This window comes from Salvelinus alpinus, chromosome 3, assembly GCF_045679555.1.
Source record: "Salvelinus alpinus chromosome 3, SLU_Salpinus.1, whole genome shotgun sequence".
Taxonomy (NCBI): domain Eukaryota; kingdom Metazoa; phylum Chordata; class Actinopteri; order Salmoniformes; family Salmonidae; genus Salvelinus; species Salvelinus alpinus.
The window spans coordinates 35,521,442-35,535,870 of record NC_092088.1 but is presented as its reverse complement, the minus strand read 5'-3'; the positions used below and the strand labels follow the sequence as shown (position 1 = coordinate 35,535,870).

Genomic DNA, 14,429 nt, shown 5'->3' with positions numbered 1-14,429 from the left:
CCAGGAATTGTGTACAGATCCTTGCTACATGGGGCTGTGCATTATCATGCTGAAACGAGGTGATTGCGGTGGATGAATGGCACATTTTAGTGTCCCCCAGCACAAGGTGCACCTGTGTAATGATCATGCTGTTTAATCAGTTTCTTGATATGCCACACCTGTCAGGTGGATGGATTATCCTGGCTAAGGTGAAATGCTCACTAACAGGGAAATAAACTAATTTGTGCACACAATGAGAGAAATAAGCTTTTTGTGTGTATGGAAAATTTCACTACATGTTGCATTTATATTTTGTTCAATATACTTAGCTTTTTCATAATTGAATTTGTTCCAATACTTTTGGTCCCCTAAAATTAGGGGACAATGTACAGAAGTGCTGTATTTTGTAAGCAGTTCACCTGATATGGATGAAAATACCCTCAAATTAAAGGGTCTGCACCTTAACCTCCTTAGTCATTGTATCATTTCAAATCCAAAGTACTGGAGTACAGCACCAAAACAACAAAAAAATTGTCACTGTCCCAATACTTTGATCTCACTAATTCCATTTTGACATTATGCGAAATTGTGTCTAGGCCAGTGACAAAATGTATTTTAGCAATTTTAAATTTAGGCTGTAACAACAAAATGTGGAAAAAGTCAAGGGATGTGAATACTTTCTGAAGGCACTGTAGATGTAATATATAAATGAAAGACGAAATATATTTTAATGTTTTCTTTATTATTCCAAGGCACAATGTATGTGTTGGCAGGCTGTCTGACAGTGTTTTATACGTACATTCACAGAATACACACCCTAACCCTGTGCACACACCTTAACACTGCACCTAAACATGGACAGGGGGCTCAGTGACTACATGCTCAATATGTAACCATAATAACATAAATAAAGTTTGTTAACAAGTGGGGTATTCCAGAAAGCGGGACTATCAAGTTAGCCACCAAACTTTAATAAACAGTCACATTTCTCAAAAACATGAAGTTATTTCAAGCAATTTTGGAAAGTTTGCTGGCTAAAAATAAAATTCGAGATTTTTAGAACTGCCACCTGGACTGTATCAGCATAAACCACAGTATTGACAGCCTTAAACCCAACTAGTAGGCTGCTTTACCCTAAGCAGTACTGTGGTGCTTTACCGGCCTTAGCCAATACAGCTTAATACCAATACTCGCATGCGCATGCGCACACACACACACACATAAACATATATCACAGACAAACACACTCACACTGATAGAGCAGGTGGACGGGATGTGTAACTGTAAAGATTGGCTTTAGTGTTCACTCATGAAAAAGTACCAAACTAACAGTTCAACTGTTACATGGAACATAAAGAAAATAATAATCTAATCAGCGTCACAATCACACTGCAAAACAATCTTATTTCATTGTCTTTTTGAACTCCAGAAAACAAGGTTCTAATAAACTTGAGTACATTCAGTGTTTTCTAACTTGATCTTTACATCTGCATTAATTGTGCTTTTAAGGTTGTCAGAAAGTCCTATCATACACTACATGACCAAAAGTATATGGACACCTGCTCATCAAACATCTCATTCCAAAATCATGGGCATTAATATGGAGTTGGTCTACCTTTGCTGCTATAACAGCCACCACTCTTCTGGGAAGGCTTTCCTCTAGATGTTGGAACATTGCTGCGGAGATTTGCTTCCATTCAGCCGCAAGAGCATGAGTGAGGTCGGGCACTTGATGTTGGGTGATTAGGCCTGGCTCGCAGTTGGCGTTCCAATTCATCCCAAAGGTGTCCGATGGGGTCAAGTTCTTCCACACCGATCTCGACAAACCATTTCTGTATTTCTCGCTTTGTGCATGGGAGCATTGTCATGCTGAAACAGGAAAGGGCCTTCAAACTGTTGCCACAAAGTTGAAAGCACAGAATCGTCTAGAATGTCATTGAATATTGTAGCGTTAAGACTTCCCTTCACTGGAATTAAGGGGCCTAGCCCGAACCTTGAAAAACTTCCCCAGACCATTATTCCTCCTCCACCAATCTTTACAGTTGATACTATGCATTGGGGCATGTAGCTTTTTCTTGGGAAACACCAAACCCAGATTCGGCCATCAGACTGCCAGATGGTGAAGCGTGATTCATCACTCCAGAGAACGCATTTCCACTGCTCCAGAGTCCAATGGCGGAACGCTTTACACCACTCCAGCCGACACTTGGCATTGCACATGGTGATTTTAGGCTTGTGTGCGGCTGCTCGGCCATGGAGACCCATTTCATGAAACTCCCGACGAACAGTTCTTGTGCTGACGATGCTTCCAGAGGAAGTTTAGAACTCGGTAGGAAGTGTTGCAAGGGGACAGACAATTTTTACGCGCTTCTGCACTCGGTGTTACCGTTCTGTGAGCATGTGTGGCCTACCACTTCACCATTGAGCCTTTGTTGCTCCTAGATGTTTCCACTTCACAATAGCAGCACTTACTGTTGACCGTGGCAGCTCTAGCAGGGCAGAAATTTGATTAACTGACTTGTTGGAAAGGTGGCATCCTATGACGGTGCCACGTTTAAAATCACCGATCTCTTCAGTAAGGCCATTCTACTGCCATTGTTTGTCACCAGAGATTGCATGATTGTGTGCTCGATTTTATACACCTGCCAGCAACGGGTGTGGCTGAAATAACCGAACCCACTAATTTGAAAGGGTGTCCACATACCTTTGTATATAAACACTATTGTTCAAAAGTTTGGAGTCACTTAGAAATGTCCTCGTTTTTTAAAGAAAAGCAAAAAAAAATTATCCATTAAAATAACATCAAATGGATCAGAAATAGTGTAGACACTTAATGTTGTAAATGACTATTGTAGCTGGAAACGGCAGATTTTCTTGTGGAATATCTACATAGGCGTACAGAGGCCCATTATAAGCAGCCATCACTCCCGTGTTCCAATGGCACGTTGTGTTAGCTAATCCAAGTTTATAATTTTAAAAAGGCTAATTGATCATTAGAAAACCCTTTTGCAATTATGTTAGCACAGCTGAAAACTTGTGCTGATTAAGGAAGCAATAAAACTGTCCTTAAGTCTGGCCTTAAGCAATAAGACTGACGAGTTTCAGAATAAAGTTATTTGTTTCTAGCCATTTTGAGCCTGTAATCAAACCCACACATGCTGATGCTCCAGATACTCAACCAGTCTAATGAAGGGCAGTTTTTATTGCTTCTTTAAATCAGCACAAAAGTTTTCAGCTGTGCTTACATAATTGCAAAAGGGTTTTCTAATGATCAATTAGCCTTTTTAAAATGATAAACTTGGATTAGCTAACAACGTGCCATTGGAACACAGGAGTGATGGTTTCTGATAATGGGCCTATGTAGATATTCCATAAAAAAATCTGCAGTTTTTTTAGCTACAGTAGTCATTTAAAACATTAACAATGTATACACTGTATTTCTGATCAATTTCATTTCAAAATAAGGACATTTCTAAGTGACACCAAACTTTCCAACGGTAGTGTATAGTGTATGTTCATATACAGTGGTGTAAAACAAAGTCTTTGGTGGTGTTTGTGACATGTCAAATAAAATTCTGTAAAAACAAAGGAAGCATCCCTTGAGCACCAATCAACACGCCAGCCTGGCAGCTTCCAGAAGTCAATAAATAGCATATCACTCACTTCATATCATATTAACATCATACATCATACAAACAAAGCTGTCACTGTACGTCACATGCTAATCCCTATGTAGTGCTCTACTTTTGATCAGGGCCCATAGGGCTGTAGTCAAAAGTAGTGCGCTATATAGGGAATAGGGTGCCATTTAGGACCCACTCATTGTGTACCAGTGGTTGAAGTGGGCCGGTGACATTCATTTAGAATGGGACAGGTAAAAAAAGAAGTCACCACGGTTAGAAAATATAAAAACTCTTCATGCTAAAAAACTCTTGAAACCCAACATACTAAAAATATATATTAAAGCTGTTGTCCTACATAATAACATGGTAACGGATAAATTGAACTTTGGAGCTAACAACTCAAACTTATTTCAACAGGGACGTCGTTAGGTGTACTCTACTAACTACACATACAGAGTATGCCGTAAAACTACACCTGTTTGTTTGTGTGTGTGTGTGTTGGCACCCGTGTGTGTTACTGGTACCAGGGGGTCTTGCGGACCCAGCGCAGGGTGAAGCCTGCATCGGTGCGGATCTTGATTGAAGCAGCCTCGGCCTCTCTCACGGTCTCCTTAACTGACTGCATCAGGTTCTGGGCATTATGGACCAGCATCTCTGTAGCCTGGATGTTGGAGGGAGAGAGAGGTTAACCTCTTAACGCTAGGGGTCAGATTTTTTTTTTTTTTTAATAAACGTTCCCAAGGTAAACGGACTATTTCTCAGGTCCAGATCGTAGAATATGCATATAATTTACAGATTAGGATAGAAAACACTCTAAAGTTTCCAAAACTGTCAAAATATTGTCTGTGAGTATAACAAAACTGATTCTGCAGGCGAAAACCTGAGGAAATCTAACCCGTAAGTGATTTATTTTATTTTTTAATCGGTGTTTCTTCAATTTAAAGGGGTATCAACTAGATTCCTTTTCCAATGGCTTCCTCAGGCTGTGACCAGGCTTTAGACATAGTTTCAGGCTTTTATTTTGAAAAATGAGCGGGGTAGCTCTCCATTTTCTTTCTTTCTTTCTTTTATTGAATAGGTTACGGTCCGGTTGAAATATTATCGATTATGTTTGTTAAAAACAACCTGAGGATTGATTATAAAAAACATTTGACATGTTTCTACGAACATTACGGATACTTTACGGATACGCGCAACCCAAAAAGCGTTTTTTTGTTATAAAAGTAATATTTATCGAACAAAAATAACATTTATTGTGTAAATGGGAGTCTCGTGAGTGCAAACATCCGAAGATTATCAAAGGTATGCGATTAATTTTATTGCTTTTCTGACTTTCGTGACCATGCTAATTTGGGGCTAGCTGTTGTAGCATTGATTGATACACTCACAAAAGCTTTGATTGCTTTCGCTGCAAAGCATATTTTCAAAATCTGACACGATAGGTGGATTAACAACAAGCTAAGCTGTGTTTTGGTATATTTCACTTGTGATTGCATGATTATAAATATTTTTAGTAATAATTTGCGCCATGCAATTCAGCGGTTGTTTAGGAAAATGATCCCGTAAAAGGGATCCGTAGCGCAGAGAAGTTAAACACTAGCCTTTGGGGGAGTAAGGGAGTTGAAACAGGTTTGAAAATATATACAGTGCCTTCAGAAAGTATTCAGACCCCTTGACTTTTTCCACATTTTGTTAGGTTACAGCTTTATTCTAATATTGATTAAATAGTTTTTATCCTCTACACACAATACCCCATAATTACATAGCAAAAATCGTTTTTTAGAAATGTTTGCTCATTTATATATATATATATATATATATTTTTAATATCACATTTATATAAGTATTCAGACCCTTTACTCAATACTTTGTTGAAGCAGCAATTACAGCCTCGAGTCTTGGGTATGTATTTGGGGAGTTTGTACTTTGCTCTGTTCATATTTCCTTCGATCCTGACTAGTCTCCCAGTCCCTGCCGCTGAAAAACATCCCCACAGCATGATGCTGCCACCACCATGCTTCACCGTAGGGATGGTGCCAGGTTTCCTCCAGACATAATGCTTGGCATTCAGGCCAAATGATTGAATCTTGGTTACATCAGACCAGATAATCTTGTTTCTCATGGTCTGAGACTCTTTAGGTTCCATTTGGCAAACTCCGGGCTGTTATTTGCCTTTTACTGAGTGGCTTCCGGCCTGATTGGTGGAGTGCTGCAGAGATAGTTGTCCTTCTGGAAGGTTCTCCCATCTCCACAGAGGAACTCTAGAGCTCTGTCAGAGTGACCATCGGGTTCTTGGTCACCTCCCTGGTCACCTCCCTCCCTTGGTCACCTTGGTCACCTCCCTGACCAAGGTCCTTCTCTCATTTTTTGGTACTCTTCCCCAGATTTGTGCCTCGACACAATCCTGTCTTGGAGCTCTACGGACAATTCCTTCATGGCTTGGTTTTTGCTCTGACATGCACTGTCAACTGTGGAACCTTGTATAGACAGTGTGTGTGCCTTTCCAAATCATATCCAATCAATTGAATATTCCACAGGTGGACTCCATTAAAGTTGTAGAAACATCAAAGGATGATCAATGGAAACAGGATGCACCTGAGCTCAATTTCAAGTTTCATAGCAAACGGTCTGAATACTTATGTAAATAAGGTATTTCTGTTTTTCACTTTTAATACATTTGAAAAACCTGTTTTGGTTTTGTCAGTATGAGGTATTGTTTGTAGATTGCTGAGGATTTTTTTTCTTAATTTTCTCTCTCACCTGTTCAGACTCCTCCTCGCTGATGTTGGTTCGTCCCAGCATGGTGGCTTTGACTGTTGACAGGATCTTCAGCTGAGTACTGATGGTGGGAATACGCTCACAAACCTGGACACATAAACAGCATGTTACAGTACACCCCCTGAGTGAGTGTGCGTGCAGGTGTGTGTTTGTATGTGCGTGCTTGTGTATGTGTACCTGCAGCAGGTTGGTTCTGATGCGTCGGTCAGTACACTGCTTGGCCACCTCTTTGGCCAGCCTGGTGACCTCATCCGAGGCTTTGGCAATGTCTTTAGCACACTGGATCATAGCCCGCTTATTACCGCTGCCGCCGCGTACCAACCGGGACATCTCAGCCATCAGCAATGCCATCCTCTTGGCTGCCGCAATGATGTCATTTCCCTGTGGAGGAAGGGGGAAGGGGAGAGGGGTTAGTGTGATGGGGGGAAATTGGGGGGAGGGACAATGGGAAAGATGGAGTTAGTATTGTGGATGGGTGGGGTACTCCTGAATGCATCTGACGTGTTTCACGTTCCACTTCTCCATGCCTCTGTGTTAATAGTCTTTCATACATTTATGTTCTCAGACATTGATCTTCAATGGTTGACGATCATGTGTAATGAAAATGTGTAGTCCAAAAGTTAGTTTTCTTGAGCTTGATTTAGAATGTTTTACAACACTCGGGCACGCACGCACACACACACTCACATACAGCGCCGATAGGTTATACCATATGATGGTGGTCAGGTGGAGGTTAATATTTATCATCAGGCAAAGCAGGAAGTGTCATCCTACCAACAGCAGGCAGCTAGGAACACTACATCACCCAGAAAGTATTGAGAAGCTGTCATCCTTGGCTTCACAGGTTGGACAAAGGCAGAGTCCGAGCAACTGGCTCCTTAGTTACCCAAGGGAGGGCCTTGAGAAGCCAGTTTATCCAGCAGGTGCAACAAAGGTGCCATTCCAACAACAATCCTCACAGGCAACCTTAACATAACCCCAACAACACAATGTAAACACAACTGTGTGTCAACTAAGTGTCCAGGAGTAATGCAGCAGCCATAGCTGATTGGATGTCCCCATGGTTACAGCAGGATGCAGAGCCGAGAGTTTCCATAGTAGCGGTGCAGATGGGATGCAGTCAGGATGTAGTCTACACCTTTCTGAAAACGTAATCCTAGTAAATTACAAGTTCCCATAGTACCAGTAAATGACTTGTTCCCATAGTAACAGTAAGTTACTTTTTCAACAGCAGGATGCAGAGGGGATGCAGTGGCCAGTACCTTGCTGGACCACTTGCGCGCCTCCTGATGAAGCGATTGTGCGGCGGCTAGGATGGGTTGATTTACGGCATTGCCGTTAGACGGCATCATCAACAGCTCTGGCTCATAGTCATCCTCACCGTCAGTAAACTCGTCTTCATCATCTACCTCTACACCCTCCTCTTCCTCAGGCTTGGGGTGGGTGAGGAGAGGAGGGGAGTGATGTAGGAGTGATAGGGGTGAGGAGAGAGGCAGAGGGACGAGGAGATTGATAAGAGGGGAGGCAGAATGTAGAAAGTAGAGCGTTAGTATGACAGGCACTGAATGGAGAGAAGGACAAGAGGAAGTCTACAGTCGGGAGGAGGAGGAATGAGAGGATGGAGGGAAAAAAGCGATACAACCACTGGGGGAGAACGGAAAGAAGAGAGGAGAAGAGGCAGACAGTTCTATCAGGGAGGAGAGAGGAGGGGAAGGAAGAGTTGGGCTAGGCAGGTAGCAATGAGGAGAGCTGTGGTAGGGGGAGAGGGAGTCAGCCTGGGCTACAGTGTTAATTTAGATACAGGTACAGACAGGTACAAAAGTATTCTATAATTGTTTCAATGTTGTGTAGTAGACAGAAACCAAACCAATATTGACTCTGACAGAGAGAGAATTGTGTTTTTGTCCAGACTCTGTAAGACTGTTCTGTTCTAGTCCTTCTGTTTAGGGTTAAACAATTCCCGTAACTTTCCCAAAATTCCCAGGTTTTCCAGAAATCCTGGTTGGAAGATTCCCGGAATCAGAAAGGAATAAGCAAGAAATACGGAATCCTACAATTTCTGGAAAATCTGAGAATTTGTGGTAAAGTTAAGGGAATTTTGCAACCCTACTCTTGTTGGAAGGTTAGATTACAGACACAGCATGCAGACACCTTTCTCAGATGACAGTTTCCAGTTTTCGTCTGAAATTGGAATCAGCTCCCAGATCTTCATATTTCAGCAACACAGTCGTGTTGGAGAAATCCCTTTATTGTACAACTCAGAGTAGAGACACACAGGACATCAGAGAACCGCGTCTGTCATACCCAACCACTCCACATGTCTCCTCTATCATAACCATAACCCCTCCATAACTCTCCTATTTGTCATAACCAATCCTTCCTCTAGATATTAATACAGTAGCTGCAGTAAAACTCTGTACTAAACCCTGTACAATCACATTACCACTGGTAATAAGATTACATTACCACTGGAACTTTATTACCACAGTAATACCACTGGTAGGGCCTACTAGCACAGCTAAACCGTATACAGTAGGTCTACTCCTGTCTGGGAAATGCATGAACACCTGCACTAACACACATACACACTAGCACATACTTACAGCTGCACTAAATCTAATGGCTAGCACCCTAACACCAGAGCAGTGTATGTACGTGTGTATGTACGTGTGTGTGGTGTGTGCTAACCTTGCTGGACCACTTGCGTGCCTCGTCATGTAGTTGCCTAGCAGCCACCATCATGGGCTCACTGAGCAGCTCTCCTGCCTTCTGCTCTGGAAAGTCTTCATCTTTGTCTCTCTCTTTCTCCTCTGGAGGTGGGGGGCGAGGAGGGGGCACCTCTCCCTCTGGTAGGGGGGGCTTAGGGGGGGCCTGCTCCTGATCACTCACCTGGAGGGGACACAGACGGACAGAAAGACGGTCGGACGGACGGAGAGATGTAGGCCCCACCTAAGCCCCAGATAGCATTGTTTTTCTTGTATTTAACAATGCCTGATGCTGAAACAGTGCAAGAGTTTGTGTAACACTGTGTGTGTGTGTGTTTGTACTCACGTGTAGCTTGTCTAGGTCTGGGGGTGGAGGGGGGAAGTCTGGTTCCGGGAGGCTGAAGGCTTCTCTGACCTTCCCAACAGCAGCCAGAATTCTGAGGCAAGAATCTAAAAATGCCTTCTGAAGGGCTGAGTGGGAGAGGTATGGGCATGAATTACAGTCAAATTCTGTACATACAAGTGGCAGAAACAAGGCATATATGTGTGCGTGCGTGTAAGTACCTGGGTACTGTATATTTCCGGCCACAGCCTTAGCGTCTATAACCATAGGTGATATTGTGTGGCTGAGTATATCTGATGCACGTTTCACTGATTCTCTGAACCATGGGTCCTCTGAGTTCTCCACCTCTCTCTTCGCTACCAGTAGTACGCGATTTGCTCGCCGAGCTATGCTGGTCGCCCCGGCAACTAGCATCTGCGGCTGTACATTTGCTATGGCGACACGACACTTATCGATGTCCTTCTTTATCGCCTCCTCAGACGCATCCAGCAGAGACTTGGTGTCTATGGCTTCATCCACCAGACCTGCACACACACGCATGCAAGCACACAGACAGACACGCACACACACACACACACACACACACACACACACACACACACACACACACACACACACACACACACACACACACACACACACACACACACACACACACACACACACACACACACACACACACACACACACACACACACAAAGAGACATGAGGAAGAGTGAAACATACAGTACACAGCCTTCAGAAATATTGGGTGTGTGTCCACGTGTGTGTGTGTGTGTGTGTGTGGTTGCATATGTATGCATGCGAGTGTGTGTGTGTTACCAGTGAGTTTCTCTACATTGTCGATCCACTGGTTCTTCATGGTGTCAAAGTGTTCGTAGGCCGCCTGGTTACCTGGATTCTTCAACAGGATACGAGCTGCGGAGGTCACCTGAACACACACTCATAATCAACATCATTGTTGTGTCTATCTAAAGACTAAGTCCGTGGACACACACACACACACACACACACACACACACACACACACACACACACACACACACACACACACACACACACACACACACACACACACGTACCTGTGGAGTGAGTTCTCTGGTGTGTTTAACGGTAGCCTGTATTCCCTCAACTGTGTTCTTATTGGCTGATCCCACGGCCGCCGCCTTCTCCGCTGTTGCGCCCAGGCGACCCGCATGGGCCTCAAAGTTACCAGCACGCTCATCAAACACCTGCAACATACACACACACAAATTAGCCTCTAATTTCTACACAACGTTATAGAAAGGAAATATACATATATAGACATACACACAGACAAGGAGACAGACAGTATATATAACAGAAAGACAGACAGTACCTCCTCTCTGTGCGGGGCCTCTGGGGGGGCAGTCGCAGACACGGCCAGTAGTTTAATGGGGGTGGTGGTGTCACTGAACACATCGGATACTTCCTGGGTCATTACTTCCTGCATACGACCCTTCAAGTCCTGACAGACATACAGCATGGATATTTATATCAGTACATGTTTTATATGTCTAATGTACAGTCGTGGCCAAAAGTTTTGAGAATGACACAATTATACATTTTCACAAAGTTTGCTGCTTCTGTGTCTTTAGATATTTTTGTCAGATGTTACTATGGAATACTGAAGTATAATTACAAGCATTTCATAAGTGTCAAAGGCTTTAATTGACAATTACATGAAGAGTCATTACAAAGAGTCAATATTTGCAGTGTTGACCCTTCTTTTTCAAGACCTCTGCAATCTGCCCTGGAATGCTGTCAATTAACTTCTGGGCCACATCCTGACTGATGGCAGCCCATTATTGCATAATCAATGCTCGGAGTTCGGCGAATTAGTGGATTTTTGTTTGTCCACCCGCCTCTTGAGGATTGACCACAAGTTCTCAATGGGATTAAGGTCTGGGGAGTTTCCTGGCCATGGACCCAAAATATTGATGTTTTGTTCCCCGAGCCACTTGGTTATCACTTTTGCCTTATGCCAAGGTGCTCCATCATGCTGGAAAAGGCATTGTTCATCACCAAACTGTTCCTGGATGGTTGGGAGAAGTTGCTCTCGGAGGATGTGTTGGTACCATTCTTTATTCATGACTGTGTTCTTAGGCAAAATTGTGAGTGAGCCCTCTCCCTTGGCTGAGAAGCAACCACAAACATGAATGTCTCAGGATGCTTTACTGTTGGCATGACACAGGACTGATGGTAGCGCTCACCTTGTCTTCTCCGGACAAGCTTTTTTCCGGATGCCCCAAACAATCTGAAAGGGGATTCATCAGAGAAAATGACTTTACCCCAGTCCTCAGCAGTCCAATCCCTGTACCTTTTGCAGAATATCAGTCTGTCCCTGATGTTTTTCCTGGAGAGAAGTGGCTTCTTTGCTGCCCTTCTTGACACCAGGCCATCCTCCAAAAGTCATCACCTCACTGTGCATGCAGATGCACTCACACCTGCCTGCTTCCATTCCTGAGCAAGCTCTGTACTGGTGGTGCCCCGATCCCGCATCTGAATCAACTTTAGGAGACGGTCCTGGCGCTTGCTGGACTTTCTTGGGTGCCCTGAAGCCTTCTTCACAATAATTGAACCGCTCTTCTTGAAGTTCTTGGGGATCCGATAAAGGACACATTTGCAACAGATCAAATAAGCAGCAAATCAGTGAAGGGGGAGATTGGATTTCAACTTAATTTTTTAAAAATAAAATCGATTGATTTAGGTTCAATCTTACTGGCAGCAATATCCTTGCCTGTGAAGCCCTTTTTGTGCAAAGCAATAATGACGGCACGTGTTTCCTTGCAGGTAACCAGGCTGACAGAGGAAGAACAATGATTCCAAATACCACCCTCCTTTTGAAGCTTCCAGTCTGTTATTCGAACTCAATCAGCATGACAGAGTGATCTCCAGCCTTGTCCTCGTCAACACTCACACCTGTGTTAACGAGAGAATCACTGACATGATGTCAGCTGGTCCTTTTGTGGCAGGGCTGAAACGCAGTGGAAATGTTTTTGGGGATTCAGTTCATTTGCATGGCAAAGAGGGACTTTGCAATTAATTGCAATTCATCTGATCACTCTTCATAACATTTTTTATTTATTTATTTCACCTTTATTTAACCAGGTAGGCAAGTTGAGAACACGTTCTCATATACAATTGCGACCTGGCCAAGATAAAACAAAGCAGTTCGACACATACAACAACACATAGTTACACATGGAGTAAAACAAACATACAGTCAATAATACAGTGAAAAATAAGTCTATATACAATGTGAGCAAGTGAGGTGAGATAAGGGAGGTGAAGGCAAACAAAATATATATATAAATAAATAAAAATATAAAAAAGGCCATGGTGGCGAAGTAAATACAATATAGCAAGTAAAAACACTGGAATGGTTGGTTTGCAGTGGAAGAATGTGCAAAGTAGAGATAGAAATAATGGGGTGCAAAGGAGCAAAATAAATAAATAAATACAGTAGGTAAAGAGGTAGTTGTTTGGGCTAAATTATAGATGGGCTATGTACAGGTGCAGTAATCTATGAGCTGCTCTGACAGCTGGTGCTTAAAGCTAGTGAGGGAGATAAGTGTTTCCAGTTTCAGAGATTTTTGTAGTTTTTGTAGTTCCAGTCATTGGCAGCAGAGAACTGGAAGGAGAGGCGGCCAAAGGAAGAATTGGTTTTGGGGGTGACCAGAGAGATATACCTGCTGGAGCGCGTGCTACAGTTAGATGCTGCTATGGTGACCAGCGAGCTGAGATAAGGGGGGACTTTACCTAGCAGGGTCTTGTAGATGACCTGGAGCCAGTGGGTTTGGCGACGAGTATGAAGCGAGGGACAGCCAACGAGAGTGTACAGGTCGCAATGGTGGGTAGTATATGGGGCTTTGGTGACAAAACGGATGGCACTGTGATAGACTGCATCCAATTTATTGAGTAGGGTTTTGGAGGCTATTTTGTAAATGACATCACCGAAGTCGAGGATTGGTAGGATAGTCAGTTTTACAAGGGTATGTTTGGCAGCATGAGTGAAGGATGCTTTGTTGCGGGATAGGAAGCCAATTCTAGATTTAACTTTGGATTGGAGATGTTTGATGTGAGTCTGGAAGGAGAGTTTACAGTCTAACCAGACACCTAGGTATTTGTAGTTGTCCACATATTCTAAGTCAGAGCTGTCCAGAGTAGTGATGTTGGACAGGCGGGCAGGTGCAGGCAGCGATCGGTTGAAGAGCATGCATTTAGTTTTACTTGTATTTAAGAGCAATTGGAGGCCACGGAAGGAGAGTTGTATGGCATTGAAGCTCGCCTGGAGGGTTGTTAACACAGTGTCAAAAGAAGGGCCAGAAGTATACAGAGTAGTGTCGTCTGTGTAGAGGTGGATCAGAGACTCACCAGCAGCAAGAGCGACATCATTGATGTATACAGAGAAGAGAGTCGGTCCAAGAATTGAACCCTGTGGCACCCCCATAGAGACTGCCAGAGGCCCGGACAACAGACCCTCCGATTTGACACACTGAACTCGATCAGAGAAGTAGTTGGTGAACCAGGCGAGGCAATCATTAGAGAAACCAAGGCTGTCGAGTCTGCCGATGAGGATGTGGTGATTGACAGTGTCAAAAGCCTTGGCCAGGTCAATGAATACGGCTGCACAGTATTATTTCTTATCGATGGCGGTTAAGATATCGTTTATGACCTTGAGCGTGGCTGAGGTGCACCCATGACCAGCTCTGAAACCAGATTGCATAGCGGAGAAGGTATGGTGGGATTCGAAATGGTCGGTAATCTGTTTGTTGACTTGGCTTTCGAAGACCTTAGAAAGGCAGCGTAGGATAGATATAGGTCTGTAGCTGTTTGGGTCAAGAGTGTCCCCCTCTTTGAAGAGGGGGATGACCGCAGCTGCTTTCCAATCTTTGGGAATCTCAGACGACACGAAAGAGAGGTTGAAAAGGCTAGTAATAGGGGTGGCAACAATTTCAGCAGATAGTTTTAGAAAG

General features: G+C 43.5%; 1 protein-coding gene across 1 annotated transcript in view; it reads right to left on the bottom strand.

The window, feature by feature from the left end:
* Positions 1-700: 700 nt before the first annotated feature.
* LOC139570601 (vinculin-like) overlaps positions 701-14,429 on the bottom strand; it is a 55,000-nt gene continuing 41,271 nt past the window's right edge. The window contains exons 14-23 of the mRNA XM_071392588.1: positions 10,790-10,918; positions 10,512-10,661; positions 10,252-10,360; positions 9,650-9,952; positions 9,432-9,556; positions 9,069-9,269; positions 7,643-7,813; positions 6,558-6,761; positions 6,363-6,467; positions 701-4,263 (exon numbers count right to left, since the gene is read on the bottom strand). Of these exons, the coding sequence (XP_071248689.1) occupies positions 4,117-4,263; positions 6,363-6,467; positions 6,558-6,761; positions 7,643-7,813; positions 9,069-9,269; positions 9,432-9,556; positions 9,650-9,952; positions 10,252-10,360; positions 10,512-10,661; positions 10,790-10,918 (1,644 nt within the window). The 3' untranslated portion in view covers positions 701-4,116. The remainder of the gene's footprint in view (positions 4,264-6,362; positions 6,468-6,557; positions 6,762-7,642; positions 7,814-9,068; positions 9,270-9,431; positions 9,557-9,649; positions 9,953-10,251; positions 10,361-10,511; positions 10,662-10,789; positions 10,919-14,429) is intronic.